Raw genomic sequence first — 13,327 nt, 5'->3', positions numbered from 1 at the left:
CCAAAAAACATAAATAAATATTAAAGCATTCGGTTCTTTTTATTCCGGCCCTTTTGGATTCGAATAAAAGGGCATTTGATCCTTTTTTTTCGATCCTTTGACCGGACACGGTTACTTACCTGTAACTATTGTTCTCCAGCATGGGTATGGCATGGATTCACATGTTCATGAATATTCCCCCGTCGTCAGGCTGGGAATCCTCGGTAAAAAAAAAAGTTTCACTTCCACATACAAACTGTATTTCACCTCTAAACCAATCACTGTCCTCTGGGTCATAATGCCCCCATTCAAAGACAGTCCTCTCCCTAAGCCTCTCCTCTACCAGCCACCTTCAGATTTGGTAAGCATGTTAATTGGCAGTATGACCAAGCAGAGCCGCAGAGGGGCCAGAGGAAGAGTTTGCATGTGAATCCATGCCAGATCCATGCTGGGGAACAATAGTTACAGGTAAGCAACTTAAACCTTCTCCAGCATGGGCTCTGGCATTGATTCACATGTTCATGAATAACTAATACATACCAGTACAACATTACACAACCACGGGAGGTGGCAAAGCTCAACAGAAGTAATTAACTCTTACCTCTGGAACAGACTCCCTTCAAGCGAACAGGTTCCGTAGAACTGCTTGGCCGACTCTGGACTACTCCCTGGAATCCCTGTCGATGCAGTAGAACTTTGTGAAGGTGTGCGTGGACCTCCACGTAGCAGCCCTGCAGCTGTCCAACAGAGGCACACCAGACAGGAACGCAGTCGTCGCAGTGATTGCTCTGGTGGAGTGGGCTCTCGAAAGGCCGGGCAGCGGTCGGTTCGCCAACCGATGAGTGTGTTAGGCAAGATTGTATGCAGTACCCTTTGGGTGAACTACAACAACCCTGAACTCCTGGCAATAGGAAACCAACCTTTGGTATAAATCTGTACTACACAGGTTGGTAGCTTGTTGAACAGCCAGGCTTATCTCAAGAGGGGTCAATGTGAGCTGTAGGGGAGTTACACAGAGATTCACAGTGACAAGTATTCAATTAAACACTTACACACAAGGGTTCTTGCATAAACAATTATTAATTTATCAGTAAGTTAGGATAAGCCTTCTTCAGAAGGGAGCAATATAACAGTAACATTCAAATTTACTTCAGAAAATACACACTCTTAATATCTCTAAAGCAGTGAGTACCATTTTGGGATGGACCACAGACACAACCTATACCCTCAGGTGACTTCAATAGCTAGGCTGCTGGGGACATCAATATATCACTGTTGCATTTAGAGTCATTTAAGAGTAAGTCAAAGGAGCAGGTTATTAGAACAAACAAGAGACCACAAATATTCTTTAAGCAAGCAATTAGTTTCCGATACCCTAATAAGATTCATTCAGTAGAACAGGCCAAGCCAAAGTCAATGGGCAAAAGTCTATATGAGCTGAAGTACTTCTTTGCAGGTAAGTAAGAAATTTGCACAATGTTTTAGAAGTCTTTGAAGAAAAAGAAGAATCAATGTAGGGCCATAAGCCATTAGACCTGTGAGTAGTAGAAGGTGCAAGCAACTCTACAGCAAGAGAAGTTCTGTCAGACTTTTACAGTACCTTGGTATTGAAGAAAAAGTGAAGCAGATGACGTCCGTTCCTGAGCAGCTCTGCAGATCTCACTGTTCCTGGGCCTCAGTCGTGGGGACAAGAGGGAGGACCTGTGGGAACTCCTGCACTGCAATGCAACGGTCACCACTCGCAACCGGCAATCTTCAAACCAGTGGCTGTTCAGTGTTTCAGCTCCTTGCGTCTACCGCAAATAGCAACACTGCGGATCCTGGCTGTCGAGATGAGCTTTCCTTGCTTCTGGGGTCCCACACTCGGTTGAAGGGGCTCAGGCTCCGTCAGCTTCCTGGGAGTCCGGAGGATCTTTCTGGAGCCCTTGGCCAGCTTAAAAGCAACGCACACAATCTGGTGTTCCTTTCCCTGGCGTTTTGGTTTCCAGCAGCAACTCTGTGGAAAGTCGACCAGCTCCGAGAGAATATCCAGGTGGATTACTTTGGAGTTGATTGGTCCCACAAACTCAAGGGGAGAAGTCGTCCTTGCATGGGCTTCTCTGTCGATATGAATTTGGAGTTTCAGCACAGCAGCAGCGCTTCAGCAGGCAAACCAACGGTCCGGGAGTTGCAGCAGGCGTCCTCTTCAAGTTCTTCTTCGGTTCCTTTGTCCAGTGGTCGAGACTGCCTTCCAAGCCAAAAGCCTTGCCTTTTATTCAGTTCTCTCCCATTCATTCCAGCCTAGCTGTCAGTTAACCATCAGGGTGGCTGGCTATCTTGCCAGACAGTCAGCCGGCCAATCACTAGAGTGCATTTGGGTCTCCTAGGAGACTAAGCACAGGGAGTTTTGAACACCTCCCTCACTTCCTGCCCATCCCAGACACCCTGGAGCCAGAGGCAGGCTTCACTCGTGAATCCCGCCAAAGGCAAAGCGAACAAAGAAACCGAATCTGGTTTGGCGCGCAGAGTAAATCTCAAGAAGGACCTTTCCACAAAGAAAATGCAAAAAAGAAGGCCTTGGCCATTTTGACAAAAATGGCACCCTTGGGTACTTTACTGCAGCTGTGAACGCAGCCCGCGGTAAATGCACACCACGGTAGTTACAAGTAAACCACCGGCACCAGCCATTCATCGAGGAAAGGGTAACAAAAATGTTACATGAGAAGCTAGACAAAGGGGTACTAGGTAACCCCTCGAGCACCCTATTGTAAGATAGTGTGTGCTCGGTCTAGAAAGTTATGAATTTAAGTAAAGCCAATTTCACTTTACTGCTCTTGGAAACAGTAGTTTATCCTAGAAAAGGTATTTAAACCTTGGGGAAATCTGGAAGACTTCCCTGTGCCACTGTACTGAAGGTGCTGGATGACACAATGTAAAAGATGAGGACTATGGAGTTTGTCAGACTCCACAACCAAAAGAAACACACAGTGTTCAGAAATCACATTAAAATACATGCGAGAGTGGGGGGAAAAAAAGGGTCTCACTCTCTCCAGGTTAGAAAATCAAGTCCTAAAAATCCAGCAAAGTTGCTGGGGATCTCGAGGGTAGAGGGAATTAGCACATTTCTGAGAATTCTCCCTAACAACTGTCATCCCCATATCTCGTCCACGTGAGCTTTTCCCTCCCAATCCCTGGTGTCGCTGAACCCGAAGGAAGTCACCAGCGATTGGTAAACCTACTATCTACAGCTGATTGGCTAATTGAAATGGCCAAAGGGCAAATGCCTTATCGAGCTGTCTCCCTCTGGAAATTCCTCGGTTGATCCTAGCTAGGGTTCCCACAAAACAACAATCATTACAATTGGAATAGGTGCCATCCAAATGCCCAGGCTTCACTCATCCTCCACTCTCATGCCTTTGTACTCCTTGCCCTGATCGTCTCACTGTCTTCCCCTCCCCTCAGAGTTCTTCATACGACTGACACTCCAGTCTGTCTTTTTCTCTCTCCCTGTCCAATGTTGCTGTCTCACACTCTCTTTCTATGTCTTACATCTTCCTCCCATCTACATTCTACTCATCTCTCTAACAACCACATTACTGTGTTCTCCTCCCACTATTGTCTCCTCCCGCTACACTCCACTACACTCATCCCAGTTCTCCCTTCCTCCCACTACACTACAGTCCAATCCCACATTGTTTCCCAGTCAACCTCCTTTCGCTCTCTCTTTCACCTAATTTACTCACGGCCACTCACCAACAGAAAACAAAAACAATGAAAACTGGTAGGGATAAAATAAGACAAGTAAGAGTAGGGTTTGGGTTAGCAAATTCACATCCAGAACGGGATGATAATCCACAACATGAAAACGGGGCCAGGGAAAGCACAAAAGGGGTGATACCAGAAGCCGCCCAAAACAGTTCAAAGGGACTAATCCACTCCTAGCTAGGGTTTGCAGTCTGTCAAATGCCCTGATCTTTGTCTTTGGGTTGCTGGTTTTCAGCATTCCTGGATGCAATGATGTCTCCAAGGCAGGGGATCTTCCCACGTTTCTGGGGCTGATGCTCTAACAATCTTGCTCCATCCTTGAATGGAAGAAAACAAGAAGGAAATTATGGCTTACCCTTCCTCTATAGGGGTTGACTTCTCCAGGAGTCAGAGCTAGCCCTGGGCTATCACCCTATCTTGTCCATATTCCAGTACCCGGGTTGTTGTACCTTGAATACTCAGCTCCTTCCTGCTTGTATCTCGTAATCACAATGCCCCTGTGTAACACGGTCTCGTTATTCCTCTGACCTCGACAATCTGCCCTATACAGACCTGGTCTGCTGCAACCTCCCTAATCTTACTAGCTAGTTGTGGTTGCCTGTTCTCCATCCATCTCAGGTAGTGACGCTATAGCCAACCCTGCAACCAAGTGGTTCATCTTACAAAAATATTCTCTCCAGATTTGAACAAGTTTTGCTCTTTCCATCTTCCGCAATATTTACTTACCTCCTCCTCCAAGCAAACGCTCTCCTTTTCAACTCCAATGTGTCTCTTTAGTTGATAACCCTTCCTTAACACAAACCCCTCCAGATGGCAACTTTTCTCCGTCAAAGCAACTGTAGCATGAGGACAACCTTCTCCTCCAATATAATTCTCTCCAGTTGACAAATCTCCTCCAACAAACCTCCCTCCAGATGATAACCCTCTTCCTCCACTTCTACTACTAAGGACAATGTCCCTCCACCAATGTAGCTTCCTCCTTCCAACCTCAAACTACCTCATCCAAGCAACTCTAACCTCAATAAGCCTTTTGAATGTCACTTTCTCCAAAAACCTTCCACCAGCTCCTCTCTAGTCCTCCACCCGACTCGACTGAGCAGGCTGGCTTTTAATGCCTGACCTCTAATCCCCTCACCTTGGTTGGTACTTGGGGATTTGGACATTACCTGTGACTGCAGAGGAGGATTGGAAGGTGATTGGATTTGTGCCCATGAGAGAATCATCCGAGGCAGAAAACATAGGTGACAAGCCTTTTCTTGCTTCATGGATACGATGGCTCCAGAAGTTGGTCTGGCATAATCTCTGATGGTGATAGGTGACATTGGTCCCTCATAAGAGACTTGGAAGAGGTGCTGATACTCCTATTTCTTAACCCCTTCTTGCTTTTTATCTTCTTTGCGATCCGGTGACTGTGATTGTTTCCCTGCTTGGGTTGTGGGTGGGTCTGATGCAGTCTTTGACGATTCCCTGAGTGAATTTGTTGACAAGGTCACTTTTACCTGAAGACCCCTTCATGACTGTGGTCATTGACGTGGTTGACTTTTCTTTCAAGGTAATGTTGCTGTGCTATGTTCTCTCAATGCAACACTTGTCGTTGACAAGGTCATCACTTGTGTATCAGAACTTGTGTATGTTTCATCGAGGACTAAGCTATCTGGCTAGTCTTCGTTGACTAGGTTATTGGCAATGATGTGGTTGACGACTGGTCAGTTATATTTTTCGTCTTCATCATCCATGGTGTTAACAATGGTTTTGTGGTACTCTTTGTCACTCTCGAAGCCGAGGTCATGGTCGATGTGGCTGACTTTTCTGGAAACCATAGGGGTCCCCTGATCTTTTGCCAACAACTTTGTTCGGAATTTTCCTCGGCTGTGGAGACCCCCCCCCCCTTAACCTTGATGTTCATCCTGCCCATTTTTTAGAGGGGTAATTATTTCTCTCTTGTCACTTTTCTCAGGCCTCTTCTGATCTTGCCATTTTGAGCCCTTTGGAGACTTTCAAAGGCCCACACGTATAGATGACTTTGCCGCTGTATTGGTTTGTTCCCTCGATAAGCCAACACACCAGATGTAAGTGTCTGTCTTTTCGGGTTTTTGAACTAAACCCTTGGCAAATGTCACAGTCCACCATGACATGTTTAAGGTGTGGACAGAAAATGCAGTCCTCCTGTTTGACCCCCAAGACATTTTTCAGGCCACAAGTTGCGCATGCCCTGAAAAGTGACCTTCTAGATCTCTTTTCTCTCTAGAGCTTAATGCGGGCCAAGAAATTAGAGGAACTTATCTGTTGAAAGTTGATCTTTTCTCTGTAAAAGTGGAGACCACTTACAGAATTCCTGTCAGCACACTGTGCGGTTACAATCTGAACATGGCCTCCATGAATGGAGCCGATCACTCGACATCTCATTGGCTGAGGGGAATATGACCCAAAACAAGGTCCAAAATACCTTCAACTATCCCTCTGTAAATATCTCCCCTCTCGAGCCCTTCGCTCCTCTACATCATACTCCCCTAGGGTCAGTTGTTTTTCAAAGAAACGATCTGGGGGTAGATCTCAGTCTTCGGAAGGGTCTTCCCTTTGGAACAGCCTCCCGGCCACCTTGAAACTTTAGGAGAACCATCTCCGGTTCCAGAAGCACCTCAAGACCTTCCTCTTCGCTTCTGCCTTTGCCCCTCTTCGCCCCTGCTGATCTGTTTTGTCTCTCGGCACAATTCTCCTGGCCACCCTTTTTCCTCCGGGCCCAGGTACCTGCTAACCCACACTGCTTCCGAGCCCCCCCCTTGCACTGGGATCTGTATCTGTACCCATACAGTCCCTCATTTTTCTTCTGCACTTATCGGATATACCCGATCTGACAAATTACGCACTTACCTCTGCTTGTATTTATTTAATTTATTGCATTTCTTTTTTTTTCTCATTTGCACTTATTATTTACTCTGTTCTCTCCTCTGTGCCGCACTTTTCACTCCTCGCACTTTCCCCCTTTTCGCTTTTCCATGCACTTGTGCGTTATTAATGTCACTGGGCCTGGAAAGATCACTTTTTATTCTCCCTTGTTCCCCTCCCTTTGCTTGGTCGCACTCTGAAACACCTGTGTATGAGCGCATTACACACTATCTTTCTATACAACCTTCATTCCAGTTTTAGTTTGGTTCCAAATAATACCTAATCGTAAAAAGGTCTGTATTGATAGCAATAGTTTTAGCCATACACGCCTTGTGGAACATTTGAGCATGTGGAATTAACTGGGCTGGAAATATTTTCTGGGTATGGAGAACTCTTACCTTGTTTTCGGGGAGCAGGACAGCCATTCCTCGTGTTTCTCAAACGTGATTAAGTATGATGCAATCTCCTAGAAAATAAAAGGAAAAACATTATCACTTTAACAAGCATGATATGATTACTTAGAAGAATAGAACGCAGCCTCCTATTATAGAGGGTGGTAAATGCCAGATCTACATTTCTTTACAGCTCCATTTATGTCTATGACCTATTTTCAGTGCCTTTCTGAAATTCTCTGTGAGACATACTGTGACAAATCCAAAGAATGTGTACCTTCTCCCCAACGGGGAGCCACCCCCTTTGGGAGTAGGGAGGTGAGCCTGCCAAGCAATACCCTCCTTTGGGGATAGGGCAAGCAGAATCCCACAGGGGGTGACCAACCCTAGGGAAAAGGAATGCCAAAAAAAGGAGAACACCCCAACTTCCCTTCCGCATAAGGCTTGCATGTTCATTTGTTATGTGGGAAGTGAGCATGGTAATTATGTGTGTGCCACTTCAATGTGGAAGGCTCGGTTTCTGACCTGCAATTATCGTTGACTACTTTTGGGAGCCAGCAACAATCAAGTTTCGTCTTCCGTCTTCTGGGGAGACGCACCAGCATCCTGGAGCACAGATGCCCATGCCCTCAGTAGGACAAGACGACTTGAAGCAATGTCATCGAATGGATCAGAGAAGCTTGTAGCCCGCAAGGGGCCTACCGAGAGCATAACCCAGGATGGGGTGAATGGAGCTGAACAAGTGAAAGGGTCAAAGAAGTCCATAGCGAGCATGGCCCAAGACAGGGTGAATGAAACCAAACAAGTGAAGGGGCCAAGGTAGCCCACGAGTGGCCAACCGAGAGCAGAGTCCAGGATAGGGGGAGGGTGCACAAAACTGGGCAAGCACAAGGGACTACTGGACAGGATTAGTAAAGTAGAAAGATGAATGAAGCCAACTATACAAGCGTTGCTTGCCAATCTCCTCTGCTTTATTTCCCCTTATGTGATCATATCTGAAGATAGAAATCAATGGAATAGATGAGGTAGACTGAAAGGCGGTTGTGGCAAGCCTTGCAGACGCCTTGACAAAGTCAACCTAGTTAGACACCCCTACACTCATGGGCCATTTCGATGACCTAATAAACTACTGAAAAATTGCAAATCCCATGTATCTGCAGTTCCCCAGACTTGGTGCAATGGTTTAAATGGTTGGAATATCGGTGTAGACAGTACGATACCAAGTCTCCATGAAGGAATCGGTACTGGATTTGGAGGAACTTGCAGAGCTATCCTCTTAGCAAATTATTTAGAAGGAACACGTTACTTACCTTTAACTGTTGTTCTCCAGTACTGATTTTTTCTTTACAGAGGATTCCCAACCTGATGACGGGGAATATTCATGAGCATGTGAATCCATTCCAGACCCCATGCTGGAGAAGAGTAACCACAAAAGAGCAGAGTGACCCAATGTTTTCCGATTTCATGAATTTGCTGACATTTGAGAATTGATTGAGGTTGGTTGAAGACCTTATCTCACAAGGGTGAACAAATAAGGTAACATTTTCTGAGTCTTATTCATATATAAGTATATAGGATGGAGAGGAGTTTTTAATATAACAATTGCAAAACTGGTTCCATGTCTTCCTGCATGAGGATCCGGTGGACAAGGCTCAGGTCTCTGAATATGCCCATGCAACAGCATTCAAGGGGGAAACATATGACTTCAGGAACTATGCTGTTATATTTAGAGATTCAGAATTGCAACTGTAGTACCCTACCATGTTCAATGGACAGATGAGGTAAGCTTAAAAGAGGTTCTATAGATAAGTGCAGCAGAGCGATGTATCACACCTGGCCTCTCATTCGCTTGCCCAAGCGCAATGATCTTGAAGAAAAACAGCACCTTGAGAATCATCTGTTGAATTGCATTACCCCCTTCGCTCCAAACAGATGGGAGATAAAGTCAAGTGGTCCAGGTTTCCTTCCCAGATCTTATCAAATATATCTTCACAAACCAGTTCCTTTCTATGTATGAAATGTACACCATTGCTTCTCTCCAACTTTCCAAGCTGAAGGATGATCTCCATTCAGGATCAGCGTCTTGCCCGTCACTGTGGCAGTCAGTAGAATTCTCTTGTAGTCTGAAGGAATTCTTATAGAACCAATGTATATTTCTGGGACTGAATAAGCCTGCTAAATTATTGCAGTTTAATTTGTCATGTGGGCACAGTACCTTTGATAGATAAGGAACTTTGATCCCTGTGGGTGTGAGGGGGCAAGGTTAACAAGTGTGGCTCTGAGGAAATATACTTTGTATTTTCATTCTGTTAGTGATACACTGCTTTGGTGATTTATTCTGGTGGTTTACTGGTGGTTTTACATGATGCATTTTGTATAGCATAGGTTATACAATTGTAAAAAATATATGAGGAAAAATGAGAAGCATCTGTTGACCCTTTTGAAAATGGAAGCAAAACACAATCAAAATGGCATGATCAATTTGCTGACAAAACATCTCCCACAATGTTTGGATGGGCATCACTTAATAGAAAGCACATGATGTTTTTGTCATCAAATTAAGAGATGTATGCATGGCTGACCCTACTTTCAATACAATGGACAGATTCCATACTTGGGCATTCTAAGGAATAAGTTACTTACCTGTAACTGTTGTTCTCAAGCATGTGTCTGGCATGGATTCACATGTTCATGAATATTCCCTGTCGTCAGACTGGGAATCCTCGGTAAAGAAAAAAATCAGTTTCAGTTTGGTTTCTGAACTGTCTTTCTACTAATAACCAATCACTGGTCTCTGGGTCATGTTAGCCCAGCCAATGACTGCCCTCTACCTAAGCCCCTCCAACGGCAGCCATCTTCAGATTTGGTAGTATGTAAAGTGGCAGTAGGACCAAGAAAAGAGGCGCAGAGGTTTCGGTAGGCAGAAGCCGGCTCCGGAAGAAGGCCAGAAGAAAAAGGCCCTGTTCTTCCCCAGTGAGCCCCACTCAGCTGCATCCACTCTCCGCGAAGGGTGAGAGGGCTGGAGCCCCTCCCTGCCCCTCACGAGCACATCCGACCTGAAGCGCCCGGCGGAATACACTACGTATGCTGCCTGACCATCATGAAGCAGCAATCACAGAAATATCAATATTGATGAGGCAAGTGAATGGCTAACTAGCCTCCTTTACCCACTCTGCGCCTGCATCCTGAGCCCTGCTGCCCACCAGAGCCCCTCCTGTGCATATTTGCACACTGCCACATCGACGATCCACCATTGTGTCACAATAATGTGGCCTGACCCCAAAATGGCAGTCACAACGCGGCCTGAAAACGAGGCTGTTTAGCGTTGTTAAGTAACTAACTGCATATTTGAGCCAATCCCCTACACCGCTAGGCGGAAGCCGGCTCCGGAAGAAGACCAGAGGAAAAAGGCCCTGTTCTTCCCCTGTTAGCCCGTGGACGCCGTGGCGACGCTGCCCATATTGAACCTTGCCATATCTTTGCCGTATGGCCACTCGGCCCTCATCGACCACTGCTGCCTGACACATTTGCACAACGACATCGTATGCTGGTAAGCCACCTACCAACTGCCACACTGTATATGGCCCAGCTCCAAAATATTCACCTGGTTAATTGACATTTGTACAGAACGAACACTGCTAAATGTTATGATGTTATCTTCCATATATAACACTGGTTGACCTGATTCTCAGTGACTGCCTCTGATAACACAGATATATACTGTTTTACCGCATTACCTCTGCTAATTTACTAGGATCCCTGATATGAACTTTGCCAGCTTGTAAGGTAATTCCTGCCTCTCTTACAATACGGCCCGTTTGACTACACAATGCTGCCTCCAAATGTGCCACAATACTATGCACGCAGTATAACTTGCACTTGCATCCACTCTTTGTTCCCAAGGATAGTTTGAATTGCGCCATATCATCTGCTATGTATGTTATGTACCTGCACCACTCTGACATCTGATTTTATGCATACGTTTTCTTAAGATATAGTAGTAGACTGCCTCCCATTACCTATTGTACTAAACCTTGAACTGAATATCAGTACCCAGCATGCCCTATTGTATACCATATGGCCAATCTCCATACCTGCGCCTTATCATTACCCTGACATCAGCCTGCTTCATGCTATGCTCTAATGAATGTTGCTGACCGATTCATGCCAGTCATTCTCTAGTTGCATTTACCAATCTGTGTCACTTAGCTGTAACTGAGTTACCTATGTGCTATATTTTATTTGATATTGAAATTGGAAGGATGCCAGACTTAGCAGTATTGCTTTGCACTATGGCTGTTGGCATGTATGTGAACTCTAAAAGCCAAGAACACATTGCTCAGTCGCAAGTACCTTTCCCAGACCCTAGCTTGCCAACTCCTACTAATACTGTGCCCACGAACCCATCCATATATGACAGAGCCCTAGAGACACTACCCTACGCCTCTCTACCATGTGCAGCGTCTAATAGAAATAACAGACTCCGTGCTAGATTAATTAAATTATACGAAACTTTGAGAAGATCACTACCGGCCACTAACCTCAAGACTAACCTTAAGCCTAGCCTGAGACCTAGCCATTTAAAGTTGTCTCCTCCACCGGCCTTCTCGAATTTGAATACCCATCAGCTTGATAACTATAAACCTAAGTCCCGCAACAATAATTCTGACAAACCCATCCCAGTCAACAAAGCATCTGAGACTCACCCCCCCCCCAAAGGAGCGCTTCTCAATGTAAGATCGCTTGTCGCCCATGCTCCCGATATTGCCGACCTAATCACTGAAGGCAACTTGGACTTCCTCGCAATTACAGAAACATGGCTCCACGATGCAGCAGGACCCACACTTATGCTAGCTATCCCTGATGGCTACACTATAGTTAGACAAGACCGAGACAACGCCCGAGGTGGCAGTATTGCCATTATTTCTAAGACTGCTCTTGGACTTAGACTAGCTCCCACCCATCTGTCTCAGTCATGCGAAGTTCTTACTGCCAAAGTTCAGATCAATAACTCACAATCACTTACGATTCACCCAATATACAGACCGCCTGGCCCTCTGGGTTCCTTTGAGGAAGATCTGCAGAATATAATCTCGTACAGCCTTAAAGGCATGGTCTAGTAAACATTTCTATTGTCCCTACGGGTCGGCCATGTTTTTTTAAGCCTAAGTGGCTCGATTTTAGAAAACTTTCCTATGGACCTTACCAGAGTTTTCATCCATTAAACGCACGCGGAAACAAGCACCAGGGAGCCGCCATTTTCTGATGATCCTATCTTTTCCCCCATCGCCCTGGCTGACCTGCTTTTGCGGCACTAAATCAATTCCCCCGCCCCTGAGCCTGTCATCAGCAGACTCGTACCGCCCATTTCCCAACACCAAAGCACGTCTCGTGTCAACATTCGCTGCGCTTCAGCTAATGACGTGTCGCCATGGAAATGGCAGGACGCTTCTTTCCTCAATAAGTATAAACAGACCGTTTCACAACACACAGCAGCAGATTTTCGATTCCATTCCTCTCTCTGTGTTACTTTGAGTATTCTGTGACTCGTTTCAGTGCCCTGGTCAGCTACCTTCGCCGCTTGTAGCCCGTGTGAACAGATACCAGTACCACCGTGTTAGGCGATCCTCTGCACACCGATCCACTGCACACCAGAACACTGCTCACATTTCCCCAAACCTCCCTCCAGGGTTCGAGGCTCATGTGATTCTGTTTTCCCAAAGGACCGAAAGCTCCGTACCAGGTATGATTTACGGGCTCGATTGCAACCCTTCCTGCACTGGCAGTTGCCATGGAGAACTTACAGCAGAAGAGGCGGCGTTACATCTCCACGCCGATCGTTCACTTGCTCACGTGATCCAAAGTGGCGTTCCTCACGTGACCTTGGTGGACGTCACATGACACCGAAACGCTCAGTATATAAGGCCTGAGACACGGAACACTCATTGCTTCTCAGCTGTCTTCAGACCCTGTTTGGCGTTACGTTTTGCTTTACTGTTTACCTTGATCTCGGAACTCTATCTTGGACTCCTTCGGATTACCCCTTTGTACCTTTGCTTGGAACTGTTTACCTGTTGCTGGATTTTGGACACGACCCTGACTTGCCTTTGGATCATCCCTTGGTACCTTGCTGAACTCTTACGCCATTTCCCTTTTGGGATTCAAGTCACGCCTTCAGTCCTACAGGTGGCTTATCCTGCATCCACGCTTTCCTGCGGTCCTATTGTTCTAGGGACCGCCTCATCTGAGTCTCGAACCTCCCTCCTAGGTTTCCTGGGTTTTCCAAACACCAGATAGGTAAGACTATTCAGATCCTTTGGTTAACG

At 46.0% G+C, this 13,327-nt stretch overlaps 1 protein-coding gene across 13 annotated transcripts in view; it reads right to left on the bottom strand.

Annotated features, from left to right (window-relative positions):
- CAMTA2 (calmodulin binding transcription activator 2) overlaps window positions 1–13,327 on the bottom strand; it is a 1,813,542-nt gene that overhangs the window by 1,483,784 nt on the left and 316,431 nt on the right. For all 13 annotated transcript variants that reach the window (XM_069643632.1, XM_069643658.1, XM_069643676.1 and 10 more), the window contains exon 4: window positions 7,008–7,075. In XM_069643632.1, the coding sequence (XP_069499733.1) occupies window positions 7,008–7,075 (68 nt within the window). The remainder of the gene's footprint in view (window positions 1–7,007; window positions 7,076–13,327) is intronic.

The sequence above is a fragment of the Ambystoma mexicanum genome, chromosome 1p, assembly GCF_040938575.1.
Source record: "Ambystoma mexicanum isolate Mex_15411 chromosome 1p, UKY_AmexF1_1, whole genome shotgun sequence".
In the NCBI taxonomy this organism is placed as follows: domain Eukaryota; kingdom Metazoa; phylum Chordata; class Amphibia; order Caudata; family Ambystomatidae; genus Ambystoma; species Ambystoma mexicanum.
The sequence above is the reverse complement of the archived record's forward strand: the minus strand, read 5'-3'. Positions and strand labels throughout refer to the sequence as shown.